Raw genomic sequence first — 21,721 nt, forward strand, 5'->3', positions numbered from 1 at the left:
GGAGCGTAGTGTGTGAAGAGCAGATTTGTTTACAAGGGAAGAAGCTTGGAGTAACGTAACTATGGAGAATATAGCAGATATACAACACAGGGAAGAGCCTTTTGAGTTATATGGTCGTCCTTATGTATTCGAATCCGAGTATACAGTCGAAGAACTAGCCTCACAAGAGTTGAAAAGAACGAGACAGACAGAGGGGTAACAGGCAGATGAACTTGCTGCTCCAAGCGCAAGCTAAAGCTAGCCTTCAGTAACTGGAAGACATAGACATACCACCACCGCTCCATGGATTGTTATTGGGATGATTATCACAGAAGCCTGGCTGACTACACTCACCGGACGGCAGCTAACGGCTAACGGCTAGCGGGGCAAGCTAGCTACCGGCAGGATCGAGACAGGGACCAGGGTAGGTGAATTTAAACAATGTCTGAAGAAGATGATAGTATTATTATTATTATTACATTTTATTTAGTGTTATTTATTTGAAACTAATGAAACTTTCCGCTCGTCTAATACACTATTTAGCTTGTGCTTCCGGTGATTCTGCCATCCGTCATGGCGTCGTCACTTGGTCGTGGTCACGTGTTTGTGGTCACGTGTTTGCAAAGGGTCTATAGGAAACTCCAAAGGCAGTCGTAATATTTAGCTACCTAGCAGGCTAGGCTAATGCTGTTGCGCTAATCTTAGCAAACATCGGCGTAGCTGCCTAAACTTGTGAAAAGCCGAACAACATCCCGTCCAAGCTGTGTTTCACTTTCCCTCCAATATTATTATGAAGATAATAAAGACACCTGGACTCAGTCGAGACCAAAAGCCATAGCTATGACTGTGGCAAGATCACAAGCATTTAGGTACATGGAGTGCTAGCGAAAAAGCTAACGCTAGCATAATAACTTAAAAACTTCATTCATTTCTGAAGCAGTGTTAGAACTTTTTTCAGCAATGTACACATTAACGATGGTATTACTATATTTGTCCTATGTAATTTCTCATTTATCATATCGAAGAGAGAAATTGACATTTAACTCACACAATAATGAACAGCTCCAATACTTGCCTTTTTGCTTCACGGGGGGACTTGTGAAATCTTTTGCTGCTTCCCTGTCTTTCATTGCAGCCAAACGCACAACAGTTGGGCATTTTTTCAGTGATTTATGTCAATTTTTAAATAATTTATTAAATTTATCCACTATTGTTGGTATCGAACATGGAGTCCATGAAACACGTGACCACCTCGGAACCAATCGCAGAATGGTATGCTCAGAACATTTGATTCCCTAGTTGGCCACACTCTCTAAATATAGGGCACTAACATAATCTTTAGCTGTCTCCATGAAGCTCCCAGCTAAGCTCCTATAACTCGCGACGCAGATAGGAAACCAGAACGAGCTATCGTTAACATAAAGATTTTGGCTCGGTGAATGTCGATTTTAAAGTCATGTTAAAACTATTTCCCATCCTTCTTCCAATTTCCAGCCGCAGCCTGTCACTCCCCCCTGTACTAACATTACTCTGTACGTAATTTTAGCTCACAATGCCCTGCGTTTCTCACTCCCGTAACTTATTGTTCATCAGATGTGACATGAGAAGAGGGAGATTAGCTAACGTTAGCCAACCTATTTATAAAAAAAAAAAAATCACATTCGAATAGTAATTTCAGCATTCGAATAGTATTGATTTTTTTTACTATTTGAATTATATTAAACTTTCGGAATTCGTTCCAACAGCCCTAACGCATGCACAAAAGGGATATGACGCTATCGACCGGCAACCAAATTTAGGTCTAATTGTTTTTATTTTATACATTTTAATGCAGAAATGTTGCATATTATATCTTTAACAATGTCCATAGTACAGTAATAATTATTACCATTAGCATGTTTCTCACAACTTCTCACACATATCTACTACAAATATGTAAATACTATGTTTTAACATTCATTTAAAAAAATAAACATCACAAATTCAACTAAGCAGAAAAGTTCCAACTAATTTGTTATCTTATTGTTTTTTATTTATAACATCAAAAACTAAGCTAATCTCCTCCATCACGACTGTGTAGGTTATTTCGATGATTTTAATTAACAGTGACCAAAGGCTCTTAGTAAGAAACTGCCTGAGCAAATCGTTCATCAGCCTTCTCGTGCATGAACGATGAAAGGGTTTACATAAGCACTTATTTTAGGTATATTTAAGCAACCTGTCCACTATACATGCAACGTTTATGAATGATAAACACTAAACTAAACTAAACTGTAGCCTAACTGTAAAAAAATGTCCCTTTCTGCACCATGGCTGCAAAACAACATGTATGTGTATGTGTGTGTGTGTGTGTGCCTTGCTGATAAACCTGAAATAAAAGCCAGTCATGCTCCCAAAGGGTGTTGCCAGGGTGACATCATTGTAGTGTAAGTGATTGGTCTACCTCTCAAGCCTGAGCAAACACCTCAAATAAAATACATTAGGTTAGGGACTTTTTCAATATGTGGTCCTGTAACACATCATTACATGACAGGTCCAACCCTGCAAGTCACAAAGAGGATTCCAGAGGGACCCCAAAAAATAATGTGTTTAATTTAATTCTGATTTAATCAAATGGAAATGAGCTCCATGACAAAAATAAGTATGACTGTTATTATCTTCATCACACACACTATCACAGTTGAAACTGTTTACTCATACACTCTCAGAACTAAAGCTTCCTGTGTGGTTCAATGGGCGACAGTCTGAAGGTCTATGACATTACATTTTTAAATTAGAGACACAAGCTATGTTTCCATCCACACGTTTTTATCCGAATTAAGTAATATCGAATGAAAAATGCCTTATGGAAACAGTAACATTCGATAGAATTTCATGAATATCGACTCAAAGGAAATACGTTCGGTCTCATCGGATTTTCTCTTGATTGATATACGGCTTATGCGATAAACGCTGATGGAAACGTTATTTGCCGAATAAATCAATGAATTGCGATTAAGTTTTAGGTCATTTTATGGTTGCAACCCGCCATAAAACGAAGAAGAAGTTTTAGTTAATTTCTGCCCAGTATTTCCGCTCTGTTTGCACACATGACAGGTGTCAACAAAGACAGATGTAAGTAGACGAACGAGGAGACGAGATACTTTTTAAATTTAATTTACGAGCAAAATATAACGGCTATTTTAGATAACAAAAATCTAACAAATGCCATCATTTATCAGGAACTCGTGAAGGAAACAACCAACAAAGGTTACGACAAGCCGTGGGACGTCCTCCGGAGTAAATGGAAGGCGCTCAAACAGCGATACGTCTCAAAAAAAGAGAGTTGTCTCGCAGCGGTGCCGGATGGAAAATAAAAGGCAAGTTCCAACTTTTTGATGAGCTGGATCAGATCCTCGGCCAAAGGCCCATCGTAGCTTCCTTGGCTTCTAATATTAACAACTACTACTACTTTTGTCTAGCCAAACTTTGTTCGCAAAAGTTAGCTTGAATGTTGTAAGATTCAGTGCCAAAATGAATTGAAACACTTTAAAATGTCTCAAATCAATTCAATATACCAATTTAATCGCAAAACAGCATGTGACATCATTACGCACAGGTTTTTATTCGCTTTAAAGCCGTTGGATGGAAACACACTTTCACCAGCTTTATTCGCATGAGTTTTTTTTACCGAACTTCAGATAATTCGATTGACAAGTGGATGGAAACTTAGCTACAGTAACATCCATTATACATTACACATACAATCAGTTGCCAGTTTATTAAGTGCACATAATAGTCCTACAATTTATTCTACCTTCATAAAGGTTATAATGTTCAGTTGTGTTGTAACTGTTTTAGAGAGGTGATGATTCAACTGTGGGATCATTTTGGAGGCTGCAGTTGGTGCTGGTGAACTATATTACATTGTACTGACAGGTGTTTCTGTCATGTTGTTCACCTCATCTACATCAATGAGGGTATAGGCTAGATAACAGAAACACCTCTCTGTATAATGCAAGACAGTAACTGACAACCGAGTGAACATTACACATGAACATTGATCCAGGCCTAAATTTTATTTGCACCACATTTTATGTGGAAACACACCCTCTGCTGTTCAGAAAGGCAGATGCCGATTGGTTGGAACAGTTCATTTACTTACTGTATATTGTTCAACTCAACTCAACTTAATTTATATAGCACCTTTTAATGCAAACATGCAGCCCAGAGTGCTTCACAGAGAAAAATAAAAAGAACTCAGACAAAAAAACTATGAACAATAAATAAAATTAAGCAGGACTACAAGAATAAGACAATACAAATGTTAACAATTAATAAATAAAAGCCAACAGAGTAAAATTAAATAAACACCAAGTTTAAAAAATATATATAAAAAAACTATATATATAAAAAACAATGATTAAAACTTAAAAACACAGAGAGCTTGTCATTCAAATATCCAGAGGCAGTGAGTTCTACAGTTTAGGGGCGTAAAAACAGAACTTTATGGGAAACGCACTGTTCGTGTAATACAGGGGTGTCAAACTCAACTTCTCAGAGGGCCACACTGGAAACTAAGAATCATATCAAGGGCCAGACATGTTTAGTTTATTGATATGCTTTTATTTAATCAAAAAAGTCAAATATCCTTGACTGTATTATTGCATGTCTCACTTACAGTTTGGTCGACATAAAGTCCTAAAGAAGTCAGGAAAAAGTTCCTCAGCAATCACAGACAAAAAGTTACAAAAACTTCGGAAAAGTTACAAAAACTTTGAAAAAGTTACAAAAACTTTGAAAAAGTTACAAAAACTTCGGAAAAAGTGTGAAAAACTTCGGAAAAAGTGGCAAAAACTTTAGCAAAAGTGAAAAAAACTAGGTGGGCCAAAAATGTATTGAACCTAAATTGATATGCGGGCCGGATCATAATCTGCGAGGGGCCAGATTTGGCCCGCGGGCCGTGAGTTTGACACCTGTGGATAGAAGCATCCAGTCTAGCTGGTCTGATTCCAAGTGCTGAGTATTCCTCAGTTACACCAGGCTTAACAGCATGCTAAATGCTTGCTCTTGGGGATATTCTTGGGTCTCTGTAAATTATAGAGTGTGGTCTAGACCAGGGGTGGGCAAACTTTTTGACTCCCAGGCCACACTGAGTTCTAAAATTTGACAGGGGGGCCAGGTGAGGAGCAGATGCATGGAGTGTTTATGTTTACTAATGTAAATTACATGTAAAAACTATTATATAAAATGTTTTGGCATTTATGCATTTATTTCATAACAGTAGAGAAACTCAAGTTCAATTTCAGTGGGAAAAGTGTTGTTGGTCTCCCATTTTTGCCACTGCATCAAAGTCTGGGGTTAATTTTGTTGTGGCAATTCTCAGGATGGATGTGAGGTGCTGGTCAGTTAACTTGGATCTGTGACAGGTTTTGTTGATGTTCATGACGCTGAACGTCTGCTCACACAAGCAGGTCAAGCCAAACAACGCCAGCATCTTCTGTGCCGTCCAGTGGCGTAACTAGCCAACACCGGGCCCTTAAGCAGGATTATCAAGGCAGGCCCCCGTACTACAGCACGTGATTAAGGCGCAATGTCCACGAGTAGGCTACCATGAATAGGACAGGGATCATAGAGACACAGCATATAAGAGATGAGATCACTGACAAAATTAGGATTGCCTACGCGCACCACAACAACAAAAAACACTGGTGAATGTCCACCATGACACATGAAAAAACACACAAGGCCAGTCCCTCCAGGATTTCGCGGCCTTTATTGAGATTGTTGCGGCCCAAAATGACTCATTTCACGGGAGCTTTTGTAAAAAATTGCGATAAACGTTACAATGTCTTTTGTTTGTTTGTTGCAATGGAGTTGCGAGAGGCAGTGAAAGTTGCAAAAAAAGTTGCGATTTTTTTGTATAGTTATTTAAAAATAAAAAGGAAACTTGTTTTGGGGAGAATAATAATTATTACTGTTATTGAATTACTCTGGGCAGAGACTTCCTAGGAACCTTACCAAAAAGGCTCAGGATGCTGCAAATGTTGGTATAATATGAAAATGGCTGGTGGATTTAAGACAAAAAATAATAATTTATTGAATGTATCAAATATGAACATATCTGTCACTGTCAGTGGCTTGTTGATCTTTACATTGTTAGTTAATGTCCTATCCTATCCTGGGACACACATTCATACTGTTTGATAAAGTACTTATGGACTTTAACTTATCATTGCACTTACAATAACGAGCGTAGCTGTCCTCAATTTAGGTCATCCTGTACATCTCATCTGTGGTTTTTCATGCACCCATCGTGTGTGATTGTGTGTGATTGTGTGTGTGTGTGTGTGTGTGTGTGCGTCAGTCACGGGGGGAATGGAGCAGCCCCGCCCACTGCAGAGAGCCGACAGGATTGAAACAGCAGCAATTCATGTGTGTTTGGAAACATTGGAGAAACAAGTTCCGCAAAACCCGGGAAGATTAAAACGCCGTACATGGCCCGTGGGCCATAGTTTGCCCATGCTTGGTCTAGACCTACTCTATCTGTAAAGTGTCTTGAGATAACTCATGTTGTGATTTGATGCTAGAAATAAAATTGAATTGAATAAAAAAATAATGAAGTGAGTTGCTAAATTTTTTCCAACTAAGAGAACATTAAGTTTTCCACATGCAGGCCGAATTTAGTCATGAATGATGTAGTCTGGATCACGGAAGTACATTTCCAGGATAATTGCCTGACATCCGGCGCGTGATGTTTCTCGCCTTGCACTCTCTGTGTGTTGCCCTTCCCAAGTTCTGTTTGCTTTGGGAAACAGCAAACTTTGAGCTAGCATGCTACATGCTGAAAATGGCAAGTTTTAAAGATTTTGATGGTGCAACAAGGCAGGCCTGCTTGGTTCTTTCGGGGAATGATTGTAAAGACGATTGTGATTGGTTTAAAGAGATGCAAACAACCAAGAGCGTTTTTTTCTCCTATCCCAGAATGTGTGTGTGGTGTAGCCAGACTTTACCCTGCAGTGCTGTAGAGATAGTTCTGGCAATGCGAGACTAGTCATGATGTGACACAGTTCTTCGGTCACCTTCTAAAAACAGGTCGATAGTTTAATGTCCCATGCTGACATGACAGACGAGGAAGAGCATTCACCAAGGTTATTTATTATTTAGATGCTCATCATGATGGACGTTTTAGTCCCTCTCAGTGTCCCAACCATGTGGTTCATTATGCAATCCCTCTGTCCCAGCCACACAGCATCATGACACAGAAGAAGACTTTCTTCTCCATAGAAACACTTCCATATGAAATAATGTCTCCAAATCTGCTTCAGTCAGCAGCCTATTCCTTTCCGCCCACAGAGTTATTGTCTGGGTGAAGCAGCCACAGCACTAAATACCTTCGGATGTGGTTGAATTGTCTGGTATAGTCTAGTCTATATTCAGGACATTCCACTTCCGGGATTGTTGCGTTGCCGCCGGAAATTCCGCCGAATTTCACTCTTTTTGGCCAGATATCCAGTACTTTCTGCTTTTTTTGTTGTATTTGTAAACTCCGGTGGGTTTATGAGGACTATGGTTAACTGCTCCTCAGATCTCTGCAGGGTAAATCCAGACAGCTAACTAGCCTATCTGTCCAATCTGAGTTTTCTCACACACAACTAAAACAACTTTTGAACGTACATGTTCCACCAAAACAAGTTCCTTCCTGAGGCTATTTTGCAGCAGCACCGTGGCTCTGCCAAGTGCTTAGTGCTGCCCAAGACGATTGTGATTGGTTTAAAGAAATGCCAGTAAAGCAGAGTATGTTTTTCTCTCATCCCGGAATGCTGTGTGGACTAGACAGACCTTCCTCCGCAGCGCTGTGGACCCAATGACAACAGTGGCAAAACAACACTAATGTTGGTAATATAATAAGAATTGTTATTTATAATTCATTTGGCCCAAACAGGCACTTCAGCTAGAGGGCAATGGGGCAGCAACGTGAGCCACATCAGCCTCTATGTGTACAGATCTCTGTTTTAAGTCCATGCACCCCTGAAAGCACCAGACAAACAAACATGATGCACCCATTTATTCATCTCCTTCTTCCTATTCTTCTTAAGGAAATATATTAAAGACAGCTATGTAATATTTGAATATGGTAAGTGTTCACACTCCCCCAGTGTATGGTGCACAGTGAGTCATGCTGTTCAGAGGAGTATTTGGATCTATGAAGCACTATAGATCATTCCATAAGTCTAAAGTAGGGCAAAGTGACTATTAGCTAAGCTCCATTGGATATTTAACACCACGCTCAGCTCTGTTACTCCACCGAATCCTCAAAATGGCTGACTTGTGCACCACAAGGTAGTATTATAGCATGGTAGTAATGAAATGTGTTCATTAGTCATGTTCAGACTCCTCGCTGTGAGCTGCAGGCATAACATGACATGCCTGTCTCTTCCTTTTTTGTTCTTCATAACAACTAGCTTCCTGCTGTGCTTTTCTGCAGAGGCTGAACAGCCACTGTGTGTGTGTGTGTGTGTGTATGCATCAGAGAGGTGTGTACACAAAGGGAGACATCGGTGAGACAAGGAACAGGGCGGTGACTCGCTCACAGAGCCAGAGAGGATGCAGTGGTTGATACATTATTCACGAATTTGGTGCAAAAAATTAGACTCCAAATTTAAAGAAAACAATGTTGTGCCTGGTGCACCGACATCTTTTAAACTACTTCACTATAGCACACAATATGGCCAATATGAGGAATGAAAAGGAATTATGAAAACTTCTTTGAGTTGGACGAAGTTCTGCACTGACGAGGATCTAATCGGACTCATGAAGATCATGAAAAGGCGAAAAAGGATTAGATATTGGTTGTGCAATCAAGAAGATGATTGAATCTGAAGATATGATGATGAAGGATGGTGCATGGAGGAAGTGATGGAAATTAGTATTCAACTGGCTCCTCTGTCTGGGCATGACCCCCCACTGACCTCAAATATCAAATACATGAAGCACGTGGAGCGCAATGATCACTGTTAGGCAATGAACCAGGACACAAACTATAACTGAATAACCTCATTTGTGAATATGGGACAATCATTTTAAAGGCTGACATTGGTAATATTACTTGGGGTAGAAGTTGCTTCGTTATTGATCCTGATTGAAGTTTACAAAATAAGGAAATAAAGAAATTGGCCCAGATCTCCACAAACCAATGGGTGACGTCATACATGCTCTGTCCATTAATATTATACAGTCTATGGGTTCAACACACCTCAAAGTTAAAAACAACAAAGATCATAAGCATCTTGTCAGACTTAAGATCTTCCTGCTCGCCAATGAGAAGTTGGAAAAAACTTCTGTGACCATTTTAAAGCCTCCAGATAATAGTGAGACAAACGATCAGTATGTTGATACACAATACTGGACACTCCCTAACTGAGAGCATCAATAGAAGATATACAGTACATATAGATAATATAATACATGGATATATAATGTCCTATACAAATGCATGCACATGTAAATCAATCTAACATTCAAACAACTCAAATTTGTTTATTGTTCATAATAATGGTAGTATAACAAAAAACATTTTTTTAGTTTTGCTTACAGATCCATGATGGAGCATGTTTGCTATGTCTTTTACATTTAGTTAAACGTGTTCATGATTCTTGCATTCAACGCGGTCGGGGCAGTGTGGACAGTGATATGACGCAACTGCGCCCTGGCCTAGGCGACTGTGGGTCTGATCACCGAGCCGTGCAACTCCAAGATTTTGTAATACTGCGAACCCCTCGTTGCAATGATTGGCTGAAGAAGTCCGTTCTTGGAGCCGCTTTGACTGCTGCGCTGACCGTTTTGATCACAATCAGGATGAAGCAAGCCCCCAGGAACAGCGCCAGGCTTTGAAGCAACCATGGGCTTACTGTAGCAGCAAATGGTGGAATTGCAACGTCTGGCAACCCTCTGGCCCAAAAAGACTTCCCAAATATATATCAGCAGAGTACATCAACTTAGGCTACCAGTCTGAACACTTAAATAGTCCTTATGTAAACCATTATGTTTTAAAATCTTTAAGATGCACTAATAACTGAATCTAAAGTTATTAAACTGGGCATTATGAACGGACAGCGAGCAGACCCGAGCGGACTGCGCCCGGCTGAGCCGCCCTGCACTGCAGGCTCATATCACAGTTCTCCCGAATTCCTGTAGCTGTAATAATGGATATCATGGCTGTAATTCATAATTTGTTTTAACCCTATAGTACATCCGATACGTACCGATAACCTGACCCATTCTGCGCATGAGGTTAGGCATTGAGTTTGAAATGGTTAGGGTCAGGATAGCCCATTGATCAGGGAATAGGACTTGAACGGATCAGGTTTCTGGTACGAATCGGGTAGTTCCACAGAAAATCTCCACCAATACGGTAGAGCAGCCTGTATTTAGCATAAGAGGCGAAACCCCAGTTAAAAAGGTCCAACGCACTGCCTGCTGCTTTGAAAGTATGCTATAACTTCACCATAACAACTGAAGGCCACTCACATGAGAGTATCAACATTTTGATCACCAGATTTTCTTTCATTGTCAACTTTCATAGAGACTTCAGTAAGACAATCAAACTGAACAATAAAACTGAAGGGGAAAACAATACAATTTTGAAGAGTGAGGGGACGACTTTAATTATCAGTAATCTTTCTCCAGGATGGCAGACTCCACCTCAAAGGGATACTTCACCGATTAGCATTAAGCTTTGTATCAGTAGAAACCCGGTAGTATTTTCGAATGACTGTGCTTCCCTCCCTCATGTCGCCCTGAGACTAGATTTCTCTGTATTGTGGGTCTGGAAAAAAGCCTCTGATGATGCAAAAATCGTCATTTAGCGGCAGTGTCGCTCGATGCCGCTAGCCGGGAAAGGGGACATCGGAAGCGGTGTGCAAGAAAGCGGAAAGGCGGAAAGAGGGCAGGAGTAAGAGCTAGGTGGAAAGCTAACGCTAGCCGGCCACCTGTCCCATCTATCCTGCTTGCAAGTGTCATTAGACAACAAACTGGACTAAATCCAACTTCAACGAAACTCCCAACACGAGTTCAGAGACTGCTCTGTTTTTGTGGAAACGTGTCTGAACAACATTTTACCGGACTCCGCTTTCCAGCTACCAGGCCTGCTAGCCTTCCGAGGAGATAGATGCTCTGTCGGGTAAGACTCGTGGAGGTGGGCTGTGTTAACACAGACTGGTGCAGAAATGGGGTGCGTGTATCCAACTAACTGCTCACCGCTGGTGGAGTTTGTGACTGTTAAATGCCGACCATTCTACATTACAAGCGAATTCACGGCTGTGTTTATACTCAGTGTTTACATCCCACCAAACGCTAATGCTACCAATGCATTAGCTGAACTTTACGGAGCCTATAATGTGTGTGCACTAAATGTAGCCTGTTTCGTATGTTGTTTTTATAGAATTTTTATATATTTTAAATGTGTAACACCACTTGAGCCACGGTGAAACGTTTCGTGTATATGGTTGAAATGACAATAAAACACACTTGACTGCCTCTGTAACCAATTTCACTGTCTATGTCTGTAACCGGTAGGCGTGGCTTGGGAGTGGCCTCGTAGGGAAGCGAAGCAAGTGCATTCTGGGAGTTGTTGTCTTTCATCCACATGAGCCAAAAATAAATTGTCTGGCTTTTTTCGGTTTAGAAGGCACCAACTTCTAAAAAAGTTTCACATTTCTACTACATAAATGACCCAATTTAATACATATTCATCTTTCCAGCGGTGAAATATCCCTTTAAAAGGGGGATATTTTAATGTTGTGTTCACAACTTGTTTCCACTGCCCCCTCATGGCCTTATTGTTATTGCTGTTTTTGCATTTGTCAGCACTGAGGAGATGGAATGTGGTTGTATGCACCACAATGGCAATTAAATTAAATGCATCAGGCCACACCTTAAAAAGTATAGTAATCAATTAGACAAACGGAAAAAATTCCCCAAAACAAACTCATGTTCTGTTCTAAATATGGTATGTATTGGTGAAGATCAGATGGAATATGTGCCAAAAGAAGCAAAAGATGTGTTTAAAATCCAAAATGGTGGAAGAAATGTATAGGCTGAATGGGCGTGGCCTATTTCAGTGGAATCAGCATCATCCAATGAACACACTGTTCAAAGAGTTTGATACGCCTCACCATTCATAAGGCTTAAGCCAAAAGGTAAACACGTAATAACTCACCAAATGATGGCGCTATTGCTACCATGTTTTAATCCATTAAGCATTTCCAGATGGGGCAGCTGTCCATAAAGTATGAATACTTGTACAGTGGCACTTGTAGCTGTTGATATTTAAGCTTTTAATCATTACTCCCATAGACTGCTTTTATAAATTTAAGTGTTTTACCAAATGATATAATATCACTGAAACGTGCTGCATAAAGTCACTAGAATGGTACTGATAAAAATGCTCGGTGCATCGCCTGTCTCAGTGTGAATCTGTTTAGTTTTTTGTATTTTCGATCTTTATCAGCAAGCTGGTGGTCAGTCAGCTGTGTTTGCATACTACTGGGGAGGAATGATCGATAACCTGCTGTTTCTGGAAGAATCTGACTGTGCCTACATGTCCGTATGAGACTATGGGAGGGTCCATTATCTACATCAGAGCCCCAGTACAATGAGAGAAGAAGAAAACCCCAGTTGCTATGACAATTACACAGATACATAGACTCGCTCGGCTCTCTGCATTATCAAATAGACTTACAGAAATAAATAGACAGAACATCCCCCTCCCCCCTCATCCACTCCACCTGCCACACCCACATAATATCCACACAATTTCAACTAACCAACGAACTGGTGTGGAGCATGTCCTCTTACCTGATACTGTGCTGGCCATTGTTGCTGACATGACAGTGGAGAAAGAGGAGAGAGCCGGAGGATGCTGCAGGAAGGAGGAGAGGAGAGAATGTGAAGGATTCAGAGAGGGAGGATCAAGGAGGAGGAGGGGGGAGTGAGAGGGTGAGTGAGTGAGTGAGTGAGTGAGTGAGTGAGAGAGAGAGAGAGCGCAGATGTGCTTGTGTCTGTAACCTATATGGTACAGTGCACAAGTCTATGTGAACAATGGGCAGCCAGTGGGATTTGTGTGAGTGTATATGTGTACGTGTATGTGTGTGTATGTAGGAGGCAACTTTTCTGTGCCTGAAAAATGAAGCCATTCTATCTCATTTCCAGCATGCTTTTTTTTTAACATCCAGCAAGTGTTTGATATTATGAAGACATGAAAGGGGAGAAAGAGGGAGAATGACATGCAGCAAAGTGCCGCAGGTCGGAGTCAAACCCGGGCCCGCTGCATCGAGGAATAAATCTCTATATATGGGCGCCCGCTCTACCACCTGAGCTATCTGGGCACCCGGCCACTCCATGTTTTTAAGCTTACCATCTTGTTCTTTTTTGCTACGGTTCTGGCATAGCTTGGACTTATGTTTTGGGTCATTATCTTGCTGTAGGATGAACCCCTGACCAACTAGGCGCATACCAGAGGGTACTGCATGGCGCTGCAAAACGCTGTGGTAGCCGTTTTGGTTCAGGGTGCCTTTCACTCTGTACAAATCAGCGACCCTGGATCCAGCAAAACAGCCCCAGACCATTATGCTTCCTCCTCCATGTTTGACAGTTGATGTCACACATTGAGGAACCTCCATTTTGCCTACTCCACGGCGTACAAAAATCCTGCGTGATGAACCGAAGATTTCAAATTTTGATTCATCAGTCCATAGCACCTTCTTCCAGTCTTCAGTAGTCCATTGACGATGTTTCTTGGCCCAGGCAAGCCTCTTTTTCTTATTCAGACGTCTTAGCAATGGCTTTCTTGCTGCAACTCGACCTATCAAACCTGCAGCTCCAAGTCTTCTCTTCACAGTTGAAACTGAGACTTGCTTATTACGACCACTATTAAGCGGTGCTTGAAGCTGTTGTCCTGTGAGCCGCCTATCACGCAAGCTGTTGACTCTCAGAAACTTGTCTTCTGATTGTATTGTGGCTTGGGGTCTGCCAGACCTCTTCCTGTCAAGAGTTTCCCCCAGTTTCTAAGTGCCTTTTGATAGTGAAGAATACTGTACTCACTGACACCTTGACTTTCTTCGCAATTTCTCTGTAAGAAAGACCAACATTAAGTGTTATGATGGTCTGTCTCTCTTCCATTGTTAATTGCCTTTTTCCCGCCATTTTTATGGCAACACACTACTTTCTGCAGTACAATACTGATCAAATAATGCTCACGAGGGTATGGTACCACAGTGTGTTCCAACAATACTTTTATACAAACCGAGGGGGGTGGAAGTAGTCCAGACAAGTTGGAACACCTGTGGGAATTGGTAGCACCAACTTTCAAAGCTTAATCAACCTCCATTGCTGCAGAACAGCTTCACGTTGTTAACCCATTTCTTGTTCCCTGAAAAAAGCCTTTTTGTAAAATACTGAAATGTACATAATTTTTCAGTTTTGGGTAACCTTACTTTTTTTTAACCTTCACCACTTATCTTTGTACCATTTCAAGCTATTCATTGGGCTTGAACTGCTGAAATTTCAAGAAACAAAAAAAATTAGGGTGTTGTAAAACTTTTGATCGGTATATAATATAATATATATATATGCATCAAAATATGTTTATTAAAAAGGTGCTCTAAGCGATGTCATGCGTTTTTTAGGCTACAACATTTTTTGTCACATACAGCAAACGTCTCCTCACTATCCACTAGCTGACTGTCCCTATAATCAACAAGAAGGATTTTGGGGTGGGGGTTGGGGGGTTAGTGCGCGGAAGCATGGAAGGGAGGGGGAGGGGACGGGATGAGGAGGAGGAAGGGGCGAGCTAGCCTCAGTTTTGTTTGACAATACTTCGAACGTCAACAAGAAGTAATGTCACCCAACATCGCTTAGAGCACCTTTAACTTATTGTGAGAAAACAGGTAGTTATATGTAAAATCCATGATCCTCGTTTCATAACGCCTCTTCGAAGATTAGACTGAGATTGGCAGTTGAATCAGGCTCCTTCGAAAAGAGGCTTCGAATTTTCAACTATTCGGGGTCAGCCCTAGTGTGTGGATGTGTGAATGAATAAAGTGCTTTATTAACGCATTTTAAGTCTAAGTTCTGCTAAGACTTGTAGTCTTCCAGCAAGTGTGTAAACTGTGACTAAGGCACACAGATATTACCAGAAATGTTGCCTTCCAATAAATACTATTTGCACAGGGCTGGGCAATATATCGATATTATATCAATATCGTGATATGGGACTAGATAGTCTTAGACTTTGGATATTGTAATATCGTAATATGACATAAGTGTTGTCTTTTCCTGGTTTTAAAGAATGCATTTCAGTAAAGTGATGTCATTTTCTGAACCTACCAGACTGTTCCAGCTGTTCTATTATTTGCTTTTACCCATTTAATCATTATATCCACATTACTGATGATTATTTATCACAAACCTCATTGTGTAAATATTTTGGGAAAGCAGCAATTGTCAACCATATAATATCGCCACAATATCGATAAAGTATTTGCTAAAAAATATTTATATTTGATTTTCTCCATATCGCCCAGCCCTATTGTTTATACGGTTTCCAGGCAATGCCTAGCAACTATATTGTTATGTCAGAATATGATCATCTCTACCACAGACATATTTCAGAGTCCTTTTGTATTTTGGTCTTAATTTTTCATCCATCCATTCATGTCTTTTGTACCCTCGACTTAATTGATTTGAAGATAATTATACGTTTCTATATATTAAACAATTAGCTTCAATAATTCATGCATTAAAACACAAAGTACACAATAATGTCAACGACCAAATAGCTGTGCATTACGACACTAAATTATGTTGTGTTTTGGAGAGTCCAATATAATTACATCTTACATTTAAACTCAACCGGTAATAAAGTCTATTTAAACAATAAGAATATAATCAGCTGTCACAGCCTGATATATACAGTCCTGATCGGGTTGTGACAGCAGGACACAGGAGTCAAATTGAAACTTGAATTTGTTTCTTTGAAATCAGAGATTTATTTTGATCATCTTCCATATATGTGACTGACAAGAGGACGTCAGCTTCATTTTGTTAACCACTTCATACATCCCAAGTTGACCTACTGGTAATAAGTGATTAAGCAGAGGTCAGCAAGATTTCTCAGTGTTTTCAGCACACTATGTGCATGTAGTTGTTACAGATATCGTGTCCAGTTACCCAGCTCAAGTGTCTCTGACAATTAAGAACATTAACATTTCCAAAGTCAATAAAAAAAGTTTGCTTTAAACAAACTATAAATGTTTTACAGAAGTCAAAGAATATACAGATAACTAGGGTTGGGCATCGAGAACCGATTCCTACTTGGAATCGTTTCAAAAATTACGATTCCATCGGAATCGTTTCTTTATTGGAATCGTTTGGAGGATTTGGTTTCAAATCTGATCATGGGTTCAGAATTTAATATGTGCAAGTTTTGGTTTCCAAAGCGACCAGGCGCTTGTTGTGTTGCAGCCTTGGAGAACAGTAAGTGGCGTTCTAGCTATAAAACTTTCCTCGTATTTGTGTAATAAGCATGTGACCCGTTTCAACTCCACCCCTCAAAGAATCGGAATCGAGAATCGATAAGAACCGGAATCGAAAGGAAGAGTTGGAATCAGAATCGTTAAAATCCAAACGATGCCCATCCCTACAGATAACATAAAAGAAACCTCAAAAACAGTTTGGTGGCCATTCGATCATATGTGTACCCGACTGTTGCTGTTTGGGCTGCTGCAACAGTCTGTATGGAGCTCCACGGAGGCCTAGGAGCAAAATTATGCAAAACAATCGATCAAAAAACACCGGAAAGTATATAACTGCTAGAGTAGTTATTCTCGTTTTCACTAAAAGTTGGACTCCAATGTTTTGAACTCTCAACACTATTGCAGCTGCCACAGGAGTCAAGTCAGTAAGTAAGTAAGTAAACGTCATAAGAAATGTCACTAAATCTGAAACATTGCCATCGCTACATCAGGAAAAGTTGAGACAGATTCCACTTTTGGAGAAACGCACACAAATGGGCCATTTAAGTGACACTCCCACTGTTGCACAACCCTGCGATGAATCTCTGGGTCGCTTGTTTTTTGGTCTCAACATGCTCTAGTACTAGCTACACTGGATTCTTTGTGGAACAAACAGCAATGACGATGCAGGAGTTTGACAGTGACTCTGCAGATGATCGAAAGAAAGTATAGTGGGAATCGGTACTTTTAGTTTCAACTTAAAAATTGTGTGCTAAACATTGTTTATTAAATCTGATACTGTGAAGAAATAGAAAGCCACCGTGTGTGACAGTCAGTGAAGCTCCATGCAGACACAGTCACAGCGATCCCAGCCAGAGAATGCTGCTCACACATGAAGCAGAAGAAATCATAACACCGCTTCAAAAAGTGGAAATAGAGTCCATTCAAAGCACATCGGAAATTATGCTTGGTGATAAAAAAAATACTGTCACACTCAAGCAGATATCCAAACTGTTCAATGTCGCAGCAAACACGAGGAGAGTTATCAACTCCAGGGCTTACATGGAATGTCCTCCAGGAGAAACTCAGTCCAACATAAGCGTGAAGACTGCTGGTGACTTCTTACGTGATGTCCTTTTGTCTGGGTGGCCTGTGAATGTTTCGGACCACACACTTCACCATCCACTCAATGCCTTCGTTCACTCCATCCCTGAATCAAAACAAATACTGTAAGTCATTAAGTGTGGGTGGGTGGGGGGTCTCCATCAGGATCCATCAGCCTCCAGGCAAACTCATATTTAACACAAATCATTTTCATCTGTAAAACAAGGAAATGTGTCCACTACACTGTCCCCTAAGTGCCATATTATATTGAGAGGTTAGCAACGTGCTTAAAAATAAGTTTGGTATTGATTTCGCGGGATATATTTCAGGAAGTCAACAGGAGGTGTGTTATGTTAAGGCTTTTCAACGATGTGACAAGAGCATGTGAACGAAAAATTAATTTGCTACATTTTAATCATTTAGTAGCTGACCAGCTGGCTAGTTTGCTTGCTTTCTTGCTAGGGGGCTCAGTTGTCAGTCTAGCACCAACCACGGTGCAGTATATTAAGGTTTACGGTATAGGACTTTATTTTGTCATATGTACTTATGTAGATAATTTAAAAGACATGTTTATGTTGAAGTAAACATGCCTACACAAGTAGTTATGCATGTCTCTTGTTGTACATTTGCCCTTCTATGGACATTATGTGTAAAAATAGATATTCCAAAAGCAACAATCTCAAAAAAAGAAATCCTTGAGGGACTGACAGTTGAACACAGCAGTAGTCTTACCCTGTTAGGGCCGTACAAGGCTGGACTAAACAATCTCTCTTGCCGATCTTCGGGGCAGAGTCACTGAAGGCTGTTTTAATGTCCGCCACTGACAAACAGTCCTGAGGATGGAGCAGAAACAAGACATGACTGAAGGCTGAAACAGCAAAGACAACACTCAACAACAACCATGCTAATCAAGGACTTAGGCACGAAGCCTTCTAATTGCTTGTACAGTCCAACCAACAGTTCTAAACCTAAAGATTTTAAATTTACAATTAAATAAAAAAGCAAGAAGCAGCAAATGGACTAGCATTCTGCTGACACATAACTAAAACAAGTTTTCCTGAGTATCGGACGATAACGCTTGGGGCATCCCTACATAACACACTGGCTTAGTGTGGCTGGAAGGTCAAAACATAGAGAATAAATAGAGTTTTTGTTTTTAATAAATCATTAACCCGAACACTGTCTCATTGAGTCAAAGAGATCATACAGTACCGGTATGTCCTGCTTGTTGGCCAGCACGAGGAGTGGGACACCTTCTAACACCTCACTGCTGATCATTTTCTCTGGAGGAGACGAGAGTTACATTATTGATTTAACATTCAGCAAACATAAAACATAATAAAGCGGTTCGTGTGACGTCAAGTGTTGGTTTTGATACGGCGAGCAAGTATTCTGCACTAAAACACTGGTGCTACTGTTTTCTCTGAAGGTTGAACTGTCAAAGTAGCCTGTCAACCACAATGCCATTATTTAAGTAGAAAAAAGTTGCAAGACCATTGTATTCTGAGGACAACAGACAAACGTTACTTACCGAAGGCCTCCTTTGATTCTGACAGGCGCTCTTCATCAGTTGAATCTATCACATAGATGACTCCATGGGACTCAGCATAGTACTAAATATAAACATGGAGAATATCAGAGCAGACTCCTGGGCTGAAATAACAACAGCACAACAATGATACCCTCATGGTATGACTGCTGAAGGAGGAACTACAAGTTACTCAGTAGTATTAAAGCCACAGTCAGGGAAAAGTCGGATTTCAAGATTTAACTCATAACGTTATGAGATTATTATTTTTTTTTAAGTTTTAATATTTATTCCTGAGTCATCAAGATTCCCCCTCAGGATATTATTGGTGTTAAAGTCTTTACTCACTTTGTCCCACAGAGACTGGAGCTCCTCCTGACCTCCCAGATCCCAGAACATTAGACGAGCCTTGCCCACATCAATTGTACCAACTGTGAAGGAAAGGTAGACATTAATGAGAAATGTTAAACTGCAGAGCAGTGGGAGGAATAGGGCTGGGCCATATTTCAATATAAATCAATATCGTGATAGGAGACTATATATAATCTTAGATTTTGGAAAACGTAATATGACAAGTGTTGTCTTTTCCTGGTTTTACAGACTGCATTACAGTAAAGTGATGTCATTTTCTAAACTTACTTACGGTTATAGCAGTTCTATTATTTGCATTAACCCGCTTAGTCATTATATCCACATTACTGATGATTATTTATCACAAATCTCATTGTGTAAATATTTTGTGAACGCACCATTTGTCAACCCTCAGCGTGACATTATAACTTCGCGTAAACATACACACCACTTTCTAAAGCCAAGTGGCGTGTTATCTGTACGCATTTTGAGCTATCCGCGTCTATGTCTACGGCGTATACAGAACGCCATATACAGCAGGTTCCAGACTGATCTCAATAAGTGGCGGATGTATGACACGTCAATTTGTATGCCATTTTGGCGGGTTATCAAGATGCATAATCGCTTTTCGGACGGTTGGGTTTAGGAAACAAATAACGCGGATTTTCGGGCTTTCATACTACTCGCTACGGCATAAATTGAAATGCAATCGCAAGGTAATGCAAGTCAATGGAAGCCAAACGCCATTGATAAACACGCTAAAAAGCAATTATAAGTCTTGATAACAGGCCAAAATGGCATACGACTTGGCGTGTCATACATACGCCACTTATTGAGATCAGTCTGCAACCTCACATATCGTCGCAATATCGGTAGAGGTATTTGGCCACATATATTGTGTTATTTGATTTTCTCCATATCACCCAGCCCTAGGGAGGAATCAAACACCTACTGTAAATTATAAGACAACTGAGTATAGACTGAAGAAGTTAAATGAAAAAGATTATGAGATTGAGTTTGTCTTTCAGAAAGCAGTTACACACTAATATGATGCTCCCTAGAAATTATTCGTAGCAAATTAGAATTATTGTAGTTAGCCATTGAAAATAAACCAGTTTAAATAATACAATTCCATTGAGTTTGGCCACAAGTTGTCATTGTGCACTCAGCTTAGGGCTGCATGATTAATCCAATTTTATCGAAATCGCAATATGGACTAGTGCAATTTCCAAATCGCAGGGGGGTCATGAGAATAATGATATAAAAATGATCATTCCCTCCAATATTGTGAATCATCGCAATCGCAATATCAGTCAAAAATGATTGCAATTAGATATTTTCCCCATATCGTTTAGCCCTAACTCAGCTGACAACAGCCGTAACAAAAGGGGATCCACCCAGGGCAGTCAGCCTAAAGACATACTGGAACATCCACTTACTGTTCAGGCCAACCGTGGTTGTGATCTTTGATAAATTCATTCCCTTATAGTTCTTACTGAACTTTGTTTTTGTTTGTTCCAGAAAGGTCTGCAAAAGGGAGACAACAGTTAAATCAACAGACAGCTAAACACATTTATAACGATAGGCTACCAGGCATATATAGCTACGCTAATAGTAGCCTATGTGACAGTTTGCATGTAGGTATATAAATCAGTGACAAATATTAATTCGTTATTAAATTTCACTTAAATAAAGTGGTCATTTGTGGCCCAGACTGACAGACGACAAAGCCACATAGGGATGAATGCAGCACAACACAGAAAATAACACAATCGACAATACGAAGGAGTTAACGTTAACCGAATTAATTTAAATGATAATGTCACGGTAACTTACCGTTTTCCCAGCGTTGTCCAGTCCCAGGATCAAAACACAGAACTCGTCCTTTTGAAACATGTACTTATATAATCCAGATAATAAAGTATACATCTTGAAACAAATATGTAAACAACAAAAGTAATGCTATTTGCTAACTAGTCTTAGTCTTAGCTTGATATCATAGATTAGCCTACATTATGAGGCCAAACACAGCGCCACGCGCCACTGTGGCTTCATTATCACCAGATTAATTAACACGTCTATAAACGCAAGTGGCCGACAATCGTACATGTATCAGATAATAACTCAGTAAAAGTCGTCGTTTGTTGCTATTTTCCTACCTTGAAGCGCTCTAACAGCAGGGACGCTACGTGTAATCTAACAGGAAGTAAGACTTTCTTCTTCTTCTTCATGTAGATGATGGCAGTTTAGACGCCACTCGGCGTTA

General features: G+C 40.2%; 2 protein-coding genes across 2 annotated transcripts in view; both read right to left on the reverse strand.

Annotated features, from left to right (window-relative positions):
• stmn3 (stathmin-like 3) overlaps positions 1-17,584 on the reverse strand; it is a 46,341-nt gene extending 28,757 nt beyond the window's left edge. Inside the window, exons 1-2 of the mRNA XM_039798926.1 lie at positions 17,535-17,584; positions 12,817-12,880 (exon numbers count right to left, since the gene is read on the reverse strand). Coding sequence (XP_039654860.1) covers positions 12,817-12,847 — 31 coding nt within the window. The 5' untranslated portion in view covers positions 12,848-12,880; positions 17,535-17,584. The remainder of the gene's footprint in view (positions 1-12,816; positions 12,881-17,534) is intronic.
• On the reverse strand, positions 15,984-21,721 carry arfrp1 (ADP-ribosylation factor related protein 1). Its single transcript, XM_039798924.1, has 8 exons — positions 21,615-21,721; positions 21,292-21,339; positions 20,895-20,982; positions 19,453-19,535; positions 19,108-19,189; positions 18,789-18,859; positions 18,309-18,409; positions 15,984-17,682 (listed from the first exon to the last, which is right to left on the reverse strand). The coding sequence occupies exons 1-8, from the start codon at positions 21,684-21,686 to the stop codon at positions 17,595-17,597; spliced, it is 633 nt and encodes a 210-aa protein (XP_039654858.1). The 5' UTR covers positions 21,687-21,721; the 3' UTR covers positions 15,984-17,594.

The sequence above is a fragment of the Perca fluviatilis genome, chromosome 4, assembly GCF_010015445.1.
Source record: "Perca fluviatilis chromosome 4, GENO_Pfluv_1.0, whole genome shotgun sequence".
Classification (NCBI taxonomy): domain Eukaryota; kingdom Metazoa; phylum Chordata; class Actinopteri; order Perciformes; family Percidae; genus Perca; species Perca fluviatilis.

Coding starts and splice junctions, on each gene's coding strand:
- arfrp1 (XM_039798924.1), bottom strand. CDS start 21,686: ATGAAGAAGAAGAAGAAAGTCTTACTTCCTGTTAGATTACACGTAGCG. Junction 20,983..21,291: donor TGGACAACGCTGGGAAAACG/GTAAGTTACCGT, acceptor TCCCTTTTGCAG/ACCTTTCTGGAACAAACAAA. Junction 17,683..18,308: donor CCTTGTACGGCCCTAACAGG/GTAAGACTACTG, acceptor GTTTTGATTCAG/GGATGGAGTGAACGAAGGCA.